Source organism: Podarcis cretensis, assembly GCF_951804945.1.
Source record: "Podarcis cretensis genome assembly, chromosome: 7".
Classification (NCBI taxonomy): Eukaryota; Metazoa; Chordata; class Lepidosauria; order Squamata; family Lacertidae; genus Podarcis; species Podarcis cretensis.
Genome location: NC_137176.1, coordinates 59642586 through 59663323, shown reverse-complemented (window position 1 = coordinate 59663323; position 20738 = coordinate 59642586). Strand labels below are relative to the sequence as shown.

Below are 20738 nucleotides of genomic sequence, written 5' to 3'. Positions count from 1 at the left end.
GAAGTGTCCCTCTGTGTTATCCTGCTTTCTCCTGCTCACATTCCTCTCTCTTTCCTTTTGCAGCACTACAGTTATGCGTGTGCCATGTTTAATGCTCACAGTGTCTTGCTTCAGGTCACTGTAGGAAACTTGCTTCTAACCACAGGTTAAACTCTGGTTTGCATTCACCTCCAGGATAAACCTACGCATGCAGTAAGATGAGTGCGCAGAATTTTGAAGCGATAAAGTGAACTGTACCACTTCAAACTACATGAGTGCGCAATTCTGAAATCTTTTTTTTTTTTTTTTTTAAAGGAGCTTCCTACAAAGTGGAAAAACCCCTATAACATCAAAGAGAAATTATCAACCTGCTCTCTTGTTGTGCCAGTTTCCACTGGCAGGGAGATTTCAAAACATAATTAGCATTTTTAAAAGTGATTCACAGCTACAACCTAAAACTATACAATCCATTCTTCCACCTCAGGTGGTACCACTATTGAATGTTAATTGCATTCTTGCTAAAATCAGTTGTCACACATTAAAATGTACAGTAGGATTAAATGCCAAAGGGTAACTTCTGTTGAACATCATACAGGAAGCTTAAAAGCCTCTGATACCACCCCCTTAAATACATGCAGAAAGTCCTATGTTCTTCAATCCTTGGCATCTTCAGTTAAAAGGCTTGGGTGGGAGACGTTTCCCTGAGACCCTGGATAGCAGCTTCTGCTAGTCAGATTAGACAGCCCTGGCCTAGATGGACAAATAAGCAGCCCTAGTATAAAGGCAGCATCCTATGTCCCTAAGAAAGAACATACAATAATAATCAAATGCACAGGGAAGGGGAAGCCTTCCTGCTCTGCACCTGTGACACCAAGGTCACAGAAACTATTATCAGGCTGGGAAAGGAACCTGGACACTAGTTTCCAGCCAGATGATAACATATCGGCCACTGTCTTCTGAGCTGTAAAGCAATGCACAAACATGCAGACTCCCACGAGCTGCAGCATGTGAAATGGCCGTCTGTACAATTGCATGGTGCCTTGGGGCAGACTCACACTATCCATCTGAAGCATATTCAATGCAATCTGATAAAGCACATGACTTCCTCCACAGAATCCTGGGAACCATAGCCCCAGCACCCTTAACAAACTACAGTTCCCAAGAAACCATGAGTTTTAAGTATGCTTTAAATATGCACTGTGGATCTGCACGTGCATTTACCCTAGAGACAAAAGGCACCCACTATTCATTTAAACATCTATAATCCTATACAGTGGTGCCTTGGTTCTTGAACTTAATCCGTTCCTGGAGTCTGTTCAACTTCCGAACCCTTTCAAAAACCAAGGCGCAGCTTCTGATTGGCTGCAGGAGCTTCCTGCACTTAATCAGAAGCCGTGGAAGCTGCGTCGGATGTTTGGCTTCTGGAAAACGTTCGCAAACCGGAACACTTATTTCCGAGTTTGTGGCATTCAGGAGCTGGTTTGTTTGACAACTAAGCTGTTTGGGAACCAAGGTACTACTGTACACATATTCTTAGATTATAAATTATAATAGAGTGCAATGGTGCTTACTCCAGAAGCGTGAGTAAGTTAGCAGCCCATCTATCTGACGGACCAGGGCAGAAAAATAGGAAGAGAACCTGCAAAATAGCGGAAACATTTGGTACATATCACCCTGCACAGAAGCCTCTGAGGTTCTCCTATAGTCACCAAAGAGGCAGAAACCTCCAAAAGACACAACCTCTGCAAAGAAAATCATGAGCTGTCCTCCTGACATCTAGCAGCATGATTAAGAAAAAGCCCCCCTGATTCAGTCTAAACAGCAATGTCATGTTTTATGCAGGGGCATTTAAGCAGCAGTTAAATCATCAGCATAGTCATGGTGCAATGTTTAACTTACATGTGCTGGGAAGCATTTGGATAGAGCTCAGAGAACTGTGGCGCAGAGTCTTCCGGGCCATGGGGAGCCGCATGACTGATCACCATCATTATAGGCCTATGGGGATACATCCTCTTAGACGTTTTGAAATAATTAATGCTGTCATTAGTGATCAAATCTGTGAAATAGTCCTGAAACAAACATTCAACACAAAAATAAGAATTGCCAAGTGCATCGCTTATACCAGGCCATATCACAGGGCTTCATTCTGCTAGGGTGAGCTATGAAACAAACGCGATTTCTCTCAGGCTCCAGTTCCAAAAGCTGGGCTAAGGACGCAGACACAATTCCCAAAGACCAGAATTGCAATTCCGTTCCAAAGTCAAGTCTGTGCCCAGATGAACAGCTGTGTTCTGGGAAGGATTAACAAACAGGATATCAAGGGAGAAGGGAGGCAAAAGGTGTCAAGGCAAAGCAAGAACAGAGGAAAGGGTGGATTAAGACAGTAAATTCAGAGATGAGGAAGGAACACAGGTCTTTCTGACCCAACCACAATACAATGATGCGGTACTGCGATTTAGTTTGTCCAAACTGACATACAGTGATTGTAAGGCACAGCTGTTTAAACAAATGCTAGCCATACTCAGAGTAGACCCACTGAAGTAAATGAACGTGGCTAACTTAAGATTCACTTCATTTCAATGGACTTACTCTGGGTTGGACTAGCATTGGACACAACCCATAGCTAACAGTAAACAAGTTTGCTGATCTGCATAACAAGCTGTGTTTAATGGGAAAGAGAAAATGCCTCTGTCCAGCCAGAAACCCGGTCAGATGGGCGGTGTATTATTATTATTATTATTGACAACAACTGCACCACAGAAAGGAATTGGGGAAGTGCATGAGACCAAGGCTTGCAGAATATTGCTCTCAACACAATAAACAGTGATTTTGTGGAACTGCCCAAATGCAACCACTGGCTAAAAGCTGTCACTGAAAATGGCAAACCACGCTATGGCAACATAATGAGTTTACGAAAGAAGTGAGATCTGAACCAAAAATATCCACCTAGATCAGGCTTCCTCAACCTTGGCCCTCCAGATGTTTTGAAACTACAATTCCCATCATCCCTGACCACTGGTCCTGCTAGCTAGGGATCATGGGCGTTGTAGGCCAAAAACATGGCCTAGTTTGAGGAAGCCTGACCTAGATCATAGCTCAGACTCACAAGTCATGCTATCTGTGTTCTTGTTACAATAAGAATCACCCCGCTCATTTATTAAGAGCTGTTGAAGTTCTCCTCCAATTGCCTTCTCGGGCAGAAGAACATTATTTGGCCACAGGAGATGGCTTTTTCAGTATTGACACCTTGACTTTAGAATGCCCTCTTAGAGAGACTCGCCTGGCACCCACACTGCAATCATTTTGGTGCAAAGTTAAAACATTTTAATGCATACTGCCATTTAACATTGTCTAAGCCATCTCATCCATAATGGTTTTAATTGCTTATTTGTTCACTTACTTTTACACACACACACACACACACACACACACGCACACAGTGCTTGCATGCTGCCCTAGAATCAGTATCAGATGAAGAGCAACTTATAAAATATTTTAAATAACTTTTAAAATGTGCACGAACACATCTAACCATCAGTGAGTCTTCTTTTTAAATTGAATAGTTTAGAGCAGCAGTGCATCTGCTATTGTCAAAATAGCCCCTTGCCAACCCCCAACCAACAACAACACCCCTAGCTTAATGGAGAGCCAAGGTAGTAAACTGAAAATCTGCAAGAAAGAGGAAGGAACAAAAAATGTAAAGACGAAAACTCAATAATTAAGCCACCTGCCAACTCTAAGCATTTCATTTTTGGCCGAACAAATGGGTGTGAGCTCCAGAGAAGAGTTCCAAGACAATGTGTGCAGCTTCAAACACTTCCAGGCACGACTAATCAATCAAACAATGTAGATACAAATTCCTGAACAGCTGCAAAAGCAAGCACTGAAAGGAGGCCGAGTGCATTTTGCACAACATTGTTGGGGCAACCCGAACAGCTGTGATCAGTTTCACCCCATCACAAAGAACCTACAAAGTAACTGACCCCACAGAACTCCCCAAATAACTCCTCAAACTCCTATAAGTTCAAAATATGGTTGAGGAGTGGTGATACAGTATTTAAAGGGGAAATTCACTGAAGGTATTCTACCCTGATTTCCAGCTAACATCTCCCCGCACCTGAAGCTCAACCAACTTTTTGAGTTCAAGGGTGTTTTAAAAATGCAATAATATTCTTAAAGTATTTAATAACGCATGTACTTCTTTTTCTATAGAAAAAAACTCTGAAGAGTATCAGAGAACACAAATCCTAATTAAATCACATTTAAGTTGAGGGGGTTGGGATCCATTACAAATTCACAGCAGCGCTGAATGGGCTTTTCCGTTCTGTGAACACAGTTACATTTCAAAGGAGTTCTAACCCTACAGATCAGAACACAAGATTTAAGGCCATGGGTGGGCAGAAAACGAGAGATCTTGAATATAACATTAATTCTTCTAGCATGATGAAAAAACGGGGAGTTTTACAGATAACACCTAATACTATGGAAACATGTCTGTGCAATACCTTTGCATAATCAAAGCCGTGCTTCTCTTTGAGGCCATTGCGGCAAATAGTATAGTTATAGAAACGAGAGTTCTTGATTAATCCAACCCACTCTCGCCAGCCAGGAGGAATGTAGCTGCCATTGTATTCATTGAGGTATTTCCCGAAAAAAGCTGTGAAAAGAGAAAGAGGAAATGTAGGTTTGGTCGCACTCCTGGGCATAGATCCTTGGTCTGGGTCACACCCAAAATTCATGGATAAATAGACATTTGTATTTATTCATTTATTTTTCAAAGCAGTTTACAAACAGAAGTACAGTAGAAACACAAGGAAGTGCAGTAGATTGCCAGAATACGTTGATTAATTTACAGCAAACAATTGTTGTTGTTTTTTCAAAGCCCACAGTTTAGACACAGCTAGAAACCATATGTTTGAAGTATTTTATCTTTAACTACACCTTTGTTAATTTAAGTAAGTGATGGGGAACCTCAGGCCCAGGGACCAAATGGGACCCTTCAGGCCTCTCTATTTATTTTATATTTCTTTATTACATTTTTATACCACCTTTATCTTCCAAGGATCTCAAGGTGGTACACATGGTTCTCTTCCTCCCCATTTCATCCTCACACACGTTCACTTCATCAAAACTGGCACTCTTTGAAAAAAGTTTGGGCACGCCTGGGCTATGGGATGGTGCCTGGCCCAAGGTCACCCAGTGAGCTTGATGGTGGAGTGGGGATGTGAATCCACACTTCCCAGGTCCTAGTCCAACACTCTAACCATTACGCCACACTGTGTCTCTACTTGGCACCCAAAACAATCCCCTTTCTTTAGGCCTCAATCCTTAGTAGCCCTACTTTGTACCTTCCTTGTGTGCCTGCGGGGAATATATCATTGAATTCTGACAATGCTTCTTGTTTGCCTAGATGGAGGACAGAGATGATTACATGAGTCTACGTAGAAACTAGCCCACTGTACAAAGGTAAAAATAATGTTCATTGCTCCACCCACTTTTGCCTCTAGCTCTGCCCTCCAAAGGCATGTGGCCCTTCCGGATGAAAAAGCTCCTCCACTCCCAATATAAGTCCCTATTAACATAATTCATTGTCAGACAGGTAGGTGAGCAGGTGGCCTCAAAACTTAATATTTAGGTAACATGGTCCAGACCTATTAAGGGCACTTTTATAGAGCTAACTGGAACTTTCCAAAGTTACTGCTACAGGTTTCCCAGCTCAGAAGTGTTTAAGAGCAGAAAGAGAGTTCAGCTACTACCAGAGTACTGAGACAGGAATTCCTCATAGCGCTGCTCTTCTAAATGACTTTCCATGCGCAGACACAGTGATTCTCAGATTTCATCCACTTCCTGATTTGCCTAAGTGGCTGTAGCTTTAATTACCAGATGGAGGGAAATGAAATGAAACCACCTCGTCTTTTCAAACAGCCATTAATCTGGTGTTAATTCAATGAGCCATATTCTTCTAGAGCTAAGAAAACATGGGGACATTTTCCTTCCAAATAGCAGATACCAGATTAGCCTGGGGAAATCCAGGTTCAAAACTGGAAGATCATAAGAACAGCCTGCTAGATCAGGCCAATGACCCATCTAGTCCAGCATCCTGTTCTCACAGCGGACAACCAGATGCCTGTGAGAAACCAGTGAGCCAAACATGATCACAAGAGCATTCACCCCTCCCATGGTTTCCATCAGAAGCTGTCTCCAGTTGTGGAAATAGTGCATAGCCTTCCTGGCTAGCAGCCACTGATAGTCCTCTCCTCCATCCCTACAAAAATTTACCCTATAGCTGAAGATAAAGGAGTGGACTACGTTGACTGCCCTGATGGGACAAAAATACATGCTCCCTTCAGGAGAGGTTGGATTTGTTGTGGACTGAAATCAGGACAAGTGGAGAAAAACTGACCCTAGCATCAAAACAAAATCATCATCATGATGTGATGGGGTTACCAATATAAATAATTTTTTGAACTAAAACAAAATGCCAAGTACTTAATTGTCAGGACAAAACACCTCTGTTCTTTAAATTCCTGATTATTTCTCTAGCCCTTTTGTACTGCACAAACCACTTTGATTTCTTTCTTTATTCTCATCATATCCAGACCAATAAGAATCTCTTATTCCTACTATACTGCAAGAGTGGCCAGCACTGTGGAGGCTATGCAGCCGAGGAGCAAGCACTGTGGAGGCTTTGCAGCTGCCCTCCCAGGACAGGCATTGGTGCCACATATTGAAACATGGCTGGAGTGGGAGAAAGTGGCAGCCAGGTTGGGGCAGTGTGGAACTGATCCATCCATACGAGGGTGATCTGTAAATATTTTCACAAATAAATAAATGCTGTACACCAAATCAATGATGATGTAAAGACAGCCATCCTTTTACTTAAATGAAAAAGAAAGTCACTTTCCCACTAGATAGCTTAAAAACAGGTAATAATGCACAGGACAGTGTACGAGTGCCTTGTGAGCAATAGGCCTAACCAGCATCCTGCATCGGGCTTTGAAATTTTCCACATTTGTAGTATAGTATTCTCTTTTGTTTTTTCCCCTTCTTTTACACTTGGCTCATTAAAACAAACAAAACCCTATCTACATGCTCCAACCGGTTGCAACTGTGAAGCTTTTTTCCTTGCTCATGTCTGAAATCTATTCATGATAGCCACAGGCAACATACATATTTAGAAACAGAAGCAATGAGAATTAGGAAGCCATTTCTGTTTGTATAATTAATAAAATACGAAGTACAGCTGAGTGAATAAAATGTCTCATTAAAAAGTAATACCATTTCAGGGAACATCTTTTCATTATTGTATCTAATGGTGCCCACAGGGATAATAGCAAAGATAAATGTAGATTTTTGCATTTTAATGAGACAGATTTTATCTGCAATACTGGCAGTTTTGCTAACTGTTCCCAGGACACAGTGCCATTGTTTAAGCACATGTAACATACTTTGCCAGCTCAGAATAATGGCAGTCTCTTTGACTATGCCTAATTGAGCTTGTGTAAACAGCAATCCTTCTCAAGGTGAACAATTATTATACTTGATACCCAGACAAATAAGAAGCATTTGGCGACAAATGAGGAATTGGTCAAGGAAGAATTACACTGCGCTTCCTTAAACTTGCTCTGCTTACGTTTTCCTAAGCAGCTGATTGAGGAGTCTCAAAGGAAAGCATAAAATAACATGGCATAGCTCAGTAATATCCTACATTTAGCAGGGCTGTGCCTATCATTAGGAAGGTACATCAGGTGACAGGGGCCAAGTGGTGAGAACTGGTGGTGAGGTGTTTGAGGACAGAGCAGTGTGCCTTGCAGCCTGCACTGTGCTCCCTAAGCTAGCCTGACATCATGATATGTGGTGGATGACGCTGTTCCGGCACTAATGCTGAAAGACTGAACTGCAAGTTTGGGCAATGCCTGTATCTGGAACTAGGTGGAGGCAGGGTCTACTCTGAGTGGAATTTAGTTGGCTACAATCCTAGAGTTTTTAGACTTTTTTTTTAGCCGCTAATGGGTTGTGGTTGCTTTTCCACGTAGTATGTTTCAAATGAAAGCTGACTTTCCAATGTCATTCCAGTGTCTGCACACACAAGCCGTCTGTGATAATGTGTCTGATTCCCCAGGAGACCCTTTAATTGCAACACTCCTAAACACCGGCCCGCAGTTCTCATAATTGCTTCAATCACTGGCATACTCCTTTGAAACAAGTGCTTGTGTGTTTCTTTTTTTAAAGTGACTTGTAGAAGCCACTCCATGCCCCCCAAACTCCCCAAGTTTGGCTTGCTCCAGCTATTTGCAGTGGCGCGACACAGGGGGATTCCTCTCCCCAGGAACTTCCCGACTAATTTCAATGGAGTTCTTGACATAAGACCAGAGAACACAATGGGCTCTGGATCAAAACATGTCCATGGGGACCTGTTGTGGGTTTCCCACAGGATCTGGTTGGCCACCGGGAGAACAGGATGCTGGACTAGGTGAGCCACTGGCCTGATCCAGCAGGGTTCTTTTTACGTTCCTATGTTCACAGCAGTGCTCTCCCCTCTTGTGATTCCCAGCAACCAGGTAACAGAGAAAACAGAGCATACCAACGAAACAGAACAAATGCCAACGTCCTTCCAGGAAGAGGCATTCGACTATTTATGCCAAGTGGAGTTTATATAGCATAGCAACTGAATGTAGCTGTTGAGTGTATGTTAAGTTGAATAATGTGAGTTGGGAGGGAAAGAGTATAATAGAGAAAGAGATGCAGGAGGACTGGGCAGTGGAGAGGAGTTGGTGCTCGTAGAATATCGGCTAAGAGACTGAGCTACAAGTTTCCGGTTTGACACTCTCTACTGCCATGAATTCAGTAGCTGGCCTTAGGCAAGTCACTCTATCTCGGTTGCCCACCTGCAACCATTCCATGGTTGGGTTTGCTAAGCATTTTGAACTCTTTTAAGTACTATATGATGCTTGAGTAGACTACTACAACTTTGGTCAATACAAGTTGTTTTAGTGTTTCAGTTAAGTAAAAGCAATTATCCATGATCATCTGTGTATATACAGCTGTATGCCTGGTTGAGAGGTAGCCAATGGCTACCCTCCAGATGCTGGCAGTGCCATTGGCTGTTCTGGCTGGATGGGCTGATAGGAGCACCTATGTCCAGCTACGACTTTCTGGTAAGCTATGGCCATTCCTGGACCAAGATAGCCTTACTACAGTGTTCTATGCTCTAGAAATTTTAAATCTTGATTACTGTAATAGTACTCTGCATGGAGGATGCATGGAGCATGCAGTTTTGCCAGTTATGGGCCTTTGATGCTGTTTTACACAGTCCCTTGAGACTTCTAATCTATTGGACGGATGATTGGCTGTATTATGTCACTGCTGTTTGGAGCTGATAACCTCATTCCTGAGATTTTAATAGTATTGCTCTTTCAATAAACAGCTCTGTGACTTTTTCAAAAAATGAAGAACAGCTTAATAATGAAATAACAAATAAAGTAGTCCAACACAATATGGAAGCCACAGGTCCACCCCCTGTGCTTTTAAGTATACAAATATTTTCTCAACAAAAGTTATGGCAGTGAGGACAAAACCAAACTAAAATCTAATAGTGTTCTAGTAAGTAGTCCCCTGCATAAGTTGGCCTGCTTCATAAGTTACAATGGGAACAATCTGTTATATTAATATGTAGTTTGTTTGTTTGTTTTATAATGGAAGCAATCTGCTATATTAATAAGTGTTCTTCCACACAGGACATCATATGAAGATCCCATAACACTCAGGACAGTTTAACCCATACAAGCAAAATGTCTTTCAGCCAAAATAAGACTTTTGCTAATGTCTTTACAATTGGCTTGAGCCACATTGGAGCCGATTTGCAAAGGGCTTCCCACATAGAAGGCATCTGTATGGTATTTTTTCCCTTCAGTGACAGCCATGAAGACAGCATAATGCATGAAACAGATCTCCAGTACAAAGTGAAGTTTTTCTATCATTATAAGTGTTATAAAATAGAAAAGGCTCCATGCAATGTTTGTCAACAGTTATTCAGATCTGCCTTGGAAAAGTATTAAACTCCTTGTCGCAGGTAGGAAAAGCATGGAAGAAGAAGAAGAAGAAGAAGAAGAAGAAGAAGAAGAAGAAGAAGAAGAAGAAGAAGAAGAGGTGTGTGGACAGCTTCATCCCCACCCCCGGCTCAACAATTCACAGAAATTCCACTGGCAAAGTCAGTACAGTGGTACCTTGGGTTAAGTACTTAATTTGTTCCGGAGGTCCATTCTTAACCTGAAACTGTTCTTAACCTGAAGCACCACTTTAGCTAATGGAGCCTCCTGCTACTGCTGTGCCACTGGAGCACGATTTCTGTTCTCATCCTGAAGCAAAATTCTTAACCCAAGGTACTATTTCTGGGTTAGCGGAGTATGTAACCTGAAGCGTATGTAACCTGAAGCATATGTAACCCGAGGTACCACTGTACAGAAGAACCCTTCTTAAACTTTCAAGTTAGGACATTTATTTTCGTCATGATAAAAAACACATAAGGTAGTTACAGTGCGGCTGAGACTTAAACAAGTCAATTTCAGAAAGGGAATCAGACACTGCCGTCCAAAGAAATCTGTTCTGCCTGACCTGTTCACATCGTTCCACTGTTGTTTGTTACTGCCTTAAGAACATAAGAGGTACCTTGAAAGATCAGACCAAAAGGTTGATATAGACTAGTAGTTCATTTCCAACAATGACCAGCCATATGCTTTTAAAAGCTTCCAGCAATCCATAAACGCAGCAGTCCTCAGAGGTATCCTGCCCCTGAACACAAACATTCTTCTGCCTACCATGGCAGGCTGATAGCAGGGATGGGAAACCTCTGGCCCTCTAGATGTAGTTGGACTTCAACGCCCATAAGCCACAGTCAGCATGCCCAATAGTCAGGGATGATGGGAGGTGTAGTTCAACAATATGTGGAGAGCCACGGGTTCCACATCCCTGGTTTAGGGCTCTCTCAAGCACTGCCATCTTCAAATATTGAAAGGGCTGTCACATGCAAGGTGGAGCAAGCTTGCTTTCTCCTGCTCTTGAGGGTAGGACCTGAACCAATGGATTCAAGTTACAAGAAAGAAGATTCTGACTTAACATCAGGAATAACTTTCTGATGGTAAGAGCTGTTCAACCGTGAAATGGACTACTTGGAAGGTGGTGGAGAGTCTCCTTCATTGGAGGCTTTTAAGCAGAGGTGGATGACCATCTGTTGTGTATGCTTTAGTTGAGATTCCAGCATTGCAGGGGATTGGATTAGATGACCCTTGAGGTCCCCTGCAACTCTGCAATTCTATGATTCTATTATTTTAACTCAAACTGCTATGCATAGGTTCTCGCTGGTTTCCCATTTGGGCAGCAACAAGACCCAGCTCTTGTTTCAGCAAGGTTGCTGTGACATATGCCTTCCAACAATAACCATGATGACGTTTTAAAGAACATCAATAAAAAGCGAGGTTATTTTTTAATCAAAGATTTTAAAGGGGGGTATGTGTGGAATCTTACCAGTCCTATACCCGGTGTTGTTCAGATACACTGCAAAGGTACGTGGTTCATGCGTTGCTTGCCAGGAAGGAGAAGAACAATTTTCATTGTTGGTATAAACATTGTGGTTGTGAACATATTTTCCTGTCAACATCGAGGAACGAGATGGACAGCACATCGGGGTCGTGACAAATGCATTGACAAAAGTGGCACCTCCATTTTCCATTATCTTCCTGGTTTTATTCATCACTTGCAAAGAACCTAAAAAACAAAAGAGAGCTGTATCAGGAGCTATAGCTTATTGGATATCAACAAACCCAGTTAGTACTCCTGCAGTGGGTTCACACACATGGCATTACCTTCAAGAGCCATACAGCCATGTGGATCATTCGTCTATAAATTTGCCAAGTTCTATTTTCAACTAAATTAAATGTTTTACTTCACCAAAGATATTTGCCGCTACAAGGGTGCAAGCTGTGGTTGAAGAGGAGGTTTGTTCACAGAGGTTAAAGTTTCATTTTATGAAAAGCAAGATTTTAGTCTCCTGGAAGATACACAGAATTGGTTCACGCATTGTGGAATGCCATAGTTAAAAATAAGCTATGGCTTACTGAGAACAAGCAGCTTATTAATACACACAGTTCTTCTCAATCATAACCTCTTTGCTCCTCCCTTTTCCCAGCTGGAAAAGAACATACATCAGGGTTGGCTTAGCTTTGTGAGCAAATCAACACTCATGGTTTGCTTGGAAAGAAGGAAGCCATGACTGCTGGTTTGAACTAAAAGTTGAGTCAATGTGATGGCTTGTTTCTTCCCCTTGGAGGAAATTGTAGGAGTAGGGTGGCCCCCAGCTCCTCCCAACATTGGGACATCACATGAGTGATGTTATCCTCTCCATCACCCTCGCAAGCTGGTGCCTCTGATCCTAGGACTTCTTCTTCTTCTTTGGCAATCACTCGTAGCCAAGTAAGGTTGTTTTCCATGTACACAGTCTTTACAGTGACTCCGTAAGTGACTGTGGAGGCCAGTTCTGGATCCACACGTCCTTCCACAGTGGTGGGGACAGAGGTTTCCAGGCAGGAGTTGATCAAGGTGAGAGTTTGCCAAATGTGCCTTCCTCTTAGCTCGTTTCTCCCTTTCATCCTGAGTTTGAGCGTCTTCGAAGTCTATGACACCTTTGGTAAAGGCTGTTCTCCAACTGGAGCGCTCGCAGGACAGTGTTTCTCAATTGTCGGTGTTTATCCCACATTTTTTTTAGATTTGCCTTGAGAAATTTTGCCCCAAGTAAGTACAACCTATTCTCCAGAATACTGTAGAAATAAAGTAGCATGCAACTGCATTCCTGAGAGGTCTTCTGTTGCAGCAATAATACATAACAGGCATAAAAGGGTCAACTTCAGTAATAGCCTGTATAGTATCATTGTCCAGCTTATTATAAAGATGTGCGCAAATTGTACGAAATTAGTAGTGTAAAAGTAACAGAATGCTGAATACACACTATGTATGGATATTGTGCATTATATAGTTTATTCACTAGGTGGCACTTGATATAATCATATTTGGGTGGAGTCAGGGGTTTCCTATGGCTGTTCTCGTTGGATAAAATCAGTAACAGTTCTTGTCTAGTGTCCTAAGTGGCTTCCCCTCTATGCTTCCATGATACAGTACTTCAAATGCTTAAATGCTGTTGGAAAATGGACCATTATTAGCAAAATTAGCTGCTGTTGACAGGCAGCTTCCTTCTTTCCCAAACATGACTTGTCGCAAGCAATAACAGAAAGTGTTTCATTTAATCAGAGTTTGCTGAGTATTAACATATATTGATTCTGCAATGTACCTCTCAACAAAATGGGAATCAATTATCAAATGCAGTGAGAAAATTGATTCCCCTCCCCCCTTGGAGCAGGATTTACAAATCTGTCAAGTAAGTATAATAATGTGCAGGAAAGGCAAATATGTTAAGGATCATTTACAGAGCAGAAAGTGATCTTTAAAAAACAACCAAAGACGACTGAGTGAAATTATGCAGTAAATTTCAACAGACTTACCCAGCTCCACGTCTTGGTCATCTGTGAGTACAAGGATAATGTTTGGCCTGATATTTTTCCGCTCCTGCTGTACACGTCCTCTGAACCTTGGGGATTTGACAGTAGTACAGTGGCTCCTTAACAGCTCAGTGCCAAGCACAGTCCATATAAATGCAATGCAATAATGATTCATTGTATCTGTCCAATACTGCAGTTAAACCCTCGTGCAAATGCTTCTGTTCCTTAATTTTCAAGCTCTGGATAATGAAAGGGATAAAAAAGGGGGGTGGGGAGAGGAAAGAATGAGAGAGAGAGAGAGAGAGAGAGAGAGAGAGAGAGAGAGAGAAAGAAAGAAACCTAGTTTAAAGCTCAGCTTGCATTCAATTAAATATACATAAGACAGAACAGAAAACTGTTCTTATAGCTGGATGTTGCTTTTTGAAAATGATACCGATATTTTTCAAGGGCAATGCGCTTGGTTTTCCTTCTCCAAGATTTAGTGCTAGCTGTATTTTATGTTTTGCTGCACAGCCATCTTCCAGAGATGCTTCTGTTTTCTTTACAGCTCATTATTTTCTTCTATTATTATTATTATTATTATTCCACTTTATCTTGCTCAGGGCAACCCAAAGTGACTTGGATTATACTAGATGACGCTTGTGGTCCCTTCCAACTCTACAAATCTATTATTCTATGACTTACAACCAAACAACTGATCCAGAAAAAAAGCATTTTGAACCTCTTTAGAAGGAGCCCTCTAAAAGTGGTGTTCAAATCAATAACTTCTTCATTCCCTGTTCAGCAGTATGTCTCTTGTGAAGCATGGCAGATATCCTTTCCTGGGAGCATTGAAAGAGAGACGTCACTTAAATCCATCTCTCCTTATATACGGGGTTTCGGTGAGTACATGCCCTAATGGTTGGAAAGGCCCAGGTTTTCTTCAGAAAATCAGCAAAGCTAATCGGCTTGCTTTCTTCCCTTCAATAAACATTACTACGTTTCTTTCATCTCCTTTCCATTCAAGAGAGGTCCCGTTAGTCCAACTCACCTGCACTTCTGAAGCAGAGATAAAGACATGGCTGCCGGCCGTAATCTCTAACATTATTTGACGCTGCTCTGTTTCTTTTTGCAACTTAACAGAGAGCTCGTATTAAGTGACAGTCCAGATGATCCTACCCAGTACCATGAAAGGCCGTATCCCTGTCCCTCATCAATCAGCAGTGGGACTGAGCACATCATCTATAATGCACGACAACTTGAAGCAAGCGTTTGTCCCCAATTCTCCATTTCCAGATTCTAGATTCAGTCAAGCAGCCCCACTATTGTAAGCCCTAATGCAACCTCAGGAGGGGTCTCCTTGCTGTGGCAGACTTAAACCCACAACAGAAAATGATTGATGGGCCTTGTGACTAAAAAGGTTAGTCACTTACACTCCAGCATTCTCTGCCCCACTGGCAGAGGCTCCACCAAGCGATGGAAACTCGTGATAATACTAACTGAACGTGAAACTTAATTGGCCATATATTTTTATTTTAAAACACAGACAGGGCTTGAAGGCAGACGAAGTGCAAGGAGGCATCCTCCATGGGAAAGTCTGCTTGGAAAAGAGGCGACACCAGCCTTAATGAGAATGGAACACAACTCATCAGACAATCCGTCCTCCCACACCTGAGACTTCATATTTAGGCATGCAACATTAACTAGTAGGGGATAAATCAGCAGAACTAATTAAATGGAAGCATAGCATAGCAGAGAAAGCAAAAGGGGGTGGGGGTGGTCCCATCACTCATTTCAAAACACAAAGGAGGGATGCAATTCCTTAGGGAGAAATTTGACACAGACCACCAGCAATAAACATACATCGTTTAAATGCTGGATTTTTTTCTTTCTTTTCACACCCACTTATGTCATGCATCTCACTCCTCGGGAGATAACTGCACCAGGAGAGTGTGAATGTTGTTGTTGTTTTTTAAAAAAGAACGAAACAAAAAAAACCCTCCAAGCATCTGTAAGCAAAGAAATCCGGGCTCCATTGTCTGTGCATAAACATTCCAATCTCTGATTGACATCACAGCATAAAGGCAGTATGCTGGAGGATTCTGCATGCTAAGTTAAATGCTATCGCCCTGACTACATAACATTCAGATAAGTAGACTGGAAGTCAGTAATTAGTCTGAGCATGCTCTCTCTCCCCTTAAAAATATTTTGGTTTTCAACCATTTGCTCCAACTGGAGTACAGGATTATTGAACATTAAAGTATTTTTTTCTGCCTGATAACAGCAATGCCACTTACACATGGTGCAAAAGCTAAACAGAAATTTCTCCTGGGGGTCCTCTTTCAAGTGCAGGCCTCAGACTCCTCTCACATAAAGTCAAAAGAGGAGCATGTGGGAGGAGGAAAGAGCAAATGTGTAGCATTTCCTGGATCAGAGGCACTGCCTAGATAATTTTTCCAAATAGCGTTGTACCCAAACAGACCTAGGTTTTCTACAGCCCGGGGCAAGGTGTGCTCTGGCGAGTCCCCTTGTCTATCAGCAAAGTTTGCCAGGATTTATTTGACGGTTGCAGCAAGCTGGATCTAGCCTGCCTTTTAATTTTCCACAATGCCCCCACAAAACAGCATTGCTCTGAAACATTGTGTGCAATTTAGATGGCAGCTGCCCAGACCACATGGACTGCTGGGCTGAAAAATAAATAAATATAGGGGCCCCCAAGTGTGGCGTCAGCCAGTATAAAGCAGGGGTTAGAGTGTTGGAGTAGGACTTGGGAAACCTGTCAAGATCTAGGTTAAAAAACCAATCATACCATTAAAATCATTGGGTGACACAATCCCTATACTCTATTCCAATTTACGTTAACACTGTTACGGGAATAAAATGGGATAAGCAAGGTGGCAATCAAGCCACCTTTATTTCTCTGGAGAAAAGATGGGGAAGAACAGCAGCTCAGTAGAAGAGTATCCACCTTGCATTTAGGAAGTCCCAGGTACACTCCCTAGCATCTCCAGGTAGAGGCGAGAATGTCCCCTGAATGACACCTTGGAAAGCCACTGCAGGTGTGAACAGAGCTAAACGGCCCTTTGGCCTTATTTAAGTTAAGGCAGCCTCCTATGTTAATATGATATAAATGTAATACATGTGTGTGAGGGGGGAAGAATCATGGTGGCAGGCTGCTCCTGCTCTAAATATATTCTACATGATTAGACACCTCTTGTGCAACCAGGGAACCTGAATAGGTATGGCTCCTGATGATGCAGAGCAATGCCCAGGTATCATGTATCATGTGTACTTCCCTATGCCCTTGTGCATTCATTTCCCTATTAGTTATCTGAAAAGGGCTTGGAGGGCTCAGCAATCCCAACTACTCACTACGTGCATTACCAGGTCCCCCTTGCACAAGCACTTATTTATTCAAAGGCAACCTTTTTAAAAGCTGCCATCCTCTCACTGCCCGGCTTCTAGCTCCTGAAGGAAATGAAGCAACGAAACACCCCTGCAAAATCTAGGGCTTCAGTGGGGATACAAGAACGTACTGTAGTGTTTGTGTTGGCTACTTTGCCCTAGTCTACAAGTGTCCTCAGAGACACTGCAATTTGTCTTTGAGAAACAGTCAAAAGCAAGAAAAATTAAAGAGAGGCCTTGTTCTTCACACATGGCAAGTGAACGTAAGGCATTGTGCAGTGTCCAAGGATCAAGAAGAGACTACAAGTTGCCTTTCTTCCATAAGGTAAATGAAAGCATATTGACTGCAAGTGAAAAATAAGCTACTTGGAGAAGGTATAAATATATTTTTGTACAGACAGGCATGTAATCAGGTCTCCTAGATGGAATCAGAGGAGATGCATTTCAAATGTACCCCTTTTCCATATATATTATGATCCTACAAGAAATCAACTTTACAGCAAAAGTTACATGGAGCTATAAAACTGCAAATCCCATTTATCAAAGGAAAACTGCACAAAGAGACTGCTCAGCCTGCTTGACATTCTGTGATCCATTACAGTGTGTATCGTGTTTACAGTGTTTCCGGTTTTTACACCACATGCAAAAGACTGCACTTTATTCATTATGTATGCACGTGGGCATGATTGGTCTAGGCCAGTGATGACCAAAGTCTTTAGCTTGGGTGTTACATCTGTCTCTCCAAATAACATCGTTACAACCTCCCTTCATGTACAGCTTTTGGATCTGGACACACTACTCTCTGAAGTGCTTTACTTTGGAAGCAGCATTGTCTGCGACTTTTGGACTGCTTTCATTCCACTAGGGAAGCACACAGGGAAATTTGTGCTCTAGTACAATCCATTGACAACGCAACAACTCTAAGGACCAATGTAGACATGGCTATGACATTAGATGCATGTCAACAACTGATGTGTATGTTCCTCCAAAATGTAAATAGCCACTAAGCAGCACCAAGATGTCAGCAGGTGGAGAGAAATAACACTTTCTCCACCACAATCTTGTCAAAAATCCCCGCCTCAAGCTGGGCTGAAAGCCCATGGGAGTTTCCCTTCCAGTACAAATAGAAGCTTTTGGCATAAGTGATTAAAAAACAAAAATCTGGAACACACTAAGAAAAAGACAAACTTCACTTCTTGCACCACACTTCTGACCCTTCCAATTAATAGCGTATGTGGAGTTAAAATGCTGTGGTGCCATTTAGTCCAAAGTGCCCCAAAACATGACAGCAGGTGCACTGACTTCTAAGTGATGAAGCGATGCTTTATTAAAGCACATTAACTGTACAGACATGGAAAGAGACCAAAAAAGTGCAGAGCTCTTACAAGGCTAAGGGCTAGCAGGAACAAGTCCAATCTAGGAAGCAGGGCCAGGGTTCACAAGTTGAAGATCAGGAACAAGCATTGCAAGACTCCACAGGAGCTGCAAAGTTGTTCCAACAAGTTTTCCCACCTATCCACCAAGCTTTTAAGCAGAGGCTGAGATGCCCAGCTACTCGTGAGAATCCTCAGCTGCAAGTTTTAAACACTTTTCAGGCACCAACACTATAGAGCATACTGCAGTATTTGAATGTGGAAGTTATTGGACCATGTAATCCCAAATCCCAATCCCCATAGGTTAAGAGAAGCTGTAGTTTGTGTACCCAGCGAACCTGGAAAAAGCCACTTTTGACCACAGATGTCACCAAAGACTCAAGATCTTCTAGAGGAACTATGAAAAGTGCAAACCTGATGGAGTATGACACAACCCACAAATTGCAAATACAGTGGTACCTGTGGTAACCTGAAACTGTTCATAACCTGAAGCACCACTTTAGCTAATGGGGCCTCCTGCTGCTGCTGCGCCGCCAGAGCACGATTTCTGTTCTCATCCTGAAGCAAGGTTCTTAGCCCGCGATACTATTTCTGGGTTAGTGGAGTCTGTAACCTGAAGCATATGTAACCCGAGGTACCACTGTACAGCAACCACCTATCTACTGTTCATTGGAAAGCCATAACAAAATCAACACCATCAGACTTATGCAAAAGGTGAATATGACAAGCATTTTTGGATAATGTTTCCTTACAAGTTGGCTGTGATCTGCCTGCAGAATTGGAATAATGCACTTCCAAACTGACCATAAACTAGCAAGAATTAAACAAAGATCAGGCCACTCCCTTTTTGGCGTTAACTTGAGTCTTAAGTGCCTTAAAATATGGAAAGAAATGCAAAGCAACTTACAGATTAATAAAACAAACCCTTTCTTGAAAGAGAATTTTTCCATCAGAACCAAAATAGTAAGAAGACACGGAAACCCCATACCTTCAATTTAGAGATTAAAATTAGCCCCCACTAGTTAATCAACCAATCCATCTTTAGATGACTAGTGTACCGACCTAATAATTGCCAATGAACAATTTTGACATTCCTTATGTTGAAAATGTTGGCGAGTTACAAATACAGAAGCTTCAGGATTGGTGTGCATGTGGTGGTGGTGAAATTCTGATTTATCCTGCTCAATTCACACACATGGTTTCCACTGATCTTCAGTATATGTATCAGAGAGAGAATGAAATGCCACTGTATTTGAACAGGTGTGCTTTTGAGTTTGGGTAGCCCATTTAATTAGCAGTCCTGGAAATGTAAGTTTTAGGGTGACCATATGCCCTGTGTTATGTATCTGAAAGAGTGGGCTTTTTGAATGATTATCCAGTCTCAGTCCAAGTTTAAATAGAAAGACAAAAGAGTTCACTTTGTCACAGAGTTCCTTATTATGATGAGATGCATTGCACTGAGACCCCCGGGTATAGGGCGGTATATTAATTCAGTAAATAAATAAATAAATTCTATTTGAAATTGCAGGGATCATTTCTAAACATGAATATATTAAGTAAGTAAGTAAGTAATTTTATTTACGGCCATAAGCCCATACAGGTAAAAACGACACATAAATAACAACTTGTGCACGTGGGAAAAACAGCCACTAAAGCACCACTATAACAATAAAATACTATAGAATAGAATGGCATACTACGCCTTAGTTAGCTTGTAGTGCTCCTACTAAACATTAGCATTTGCTCATTGTTATCACCAAATCTGCATCCTGCTTTATCATCTTTTTTGTCACCCTAGAATCATAGAGCTGGAAGGGATCCTGAGGATCGTCTAGTCCAGCGGTTCTCAACCTGTGGGTCCCCAGATGTTGTTGGACTACAACTCCCATCATCCTTGAGTTCTGGCCTTGCTAGCTAGGGGTGATGGGAGTTGTAGTTCAACAACATCTGGGGACCCACAGGTTGAGAAAGGCTGGTCTAGAGGTGGAAGGGATCCCGAGGATTGCCTATGCAGGAATATTCAGCTGCATAGGGATTGAACCTGCAACCATGGCATTATCAGCACCAGGCTCTAACCAACGGAGCTATCCAGGCTGGCCCTGGTAAGATATATAAGAAGTCGTCACATGAAATTTACTGTAGAATTTTGGTCAAAAACAAATTAAAAGTTAAGGTGAATTTTTCTTCTAAAAGCATATGACAGTTGAAAAATGCTAGTTTTCACACATACTCAATTTCAGGGTTTTATTAGAGTCCCTGAAAAAAAGGGTTTAAAAGCAAGCAACGATATTTTTCAAACGCTGCACTTATATTGCAGGAAAACAAGCATAACAATCATTTCAGAAAATCAGGGCTAGCAGTCCAGTTTCCTATGGGAAAGCAAGCCTCTCAGCATGGGAAATGCATTTACAGTACAGCAAGCCGAGAACAGCAGGATCTACTGCCTCCTCTTAAA

At 42.0% G+C, this 20738-nt stretch overlaps 1 protein-coding gene across 7 annotated transcripts in view; it reads right to left on the bottom strand.

Annotated features, from left to right (window-relative positions):
* SULF1 (sulfatase 1) overlaps window positions 1-20738 on the bottom strand; it is a 100405-nt gene that overhangs the window by 38912 nt on the left and 40755 nt on the right. For 6 of the 7 annotated variants that reach the window (XM_079983066.1, XM_079983060.1, XM_079983063.1 and 3 more), the window contains exons 3-6: window positions 13530-13765; window positions 11503-11742; window positions 4485-4636; window positions 1879-2048 (exon numbers count right to left, since the gene is read on the bottom strand). In XM_079983066.1, coding sequence (XP_079839192.1) covers window positions 1879-2048; window positions 4485-4636; window positions 11503-11742; window positions 13530-13701 — 734 coding nt within the window. In that variant the 5' untranslated portion in view covers window positions 13702-13765. Of the gene's footprint in view, window positions 1-1878; window positions 2049-4484; window positions 4637-5327; window positions 5418-11502; window positions 11743-13529; window positions 13766-20738 lie in introns of those variants that run through there. The other variant, XM_079983064.1, reaches the window with a different exon arrangement.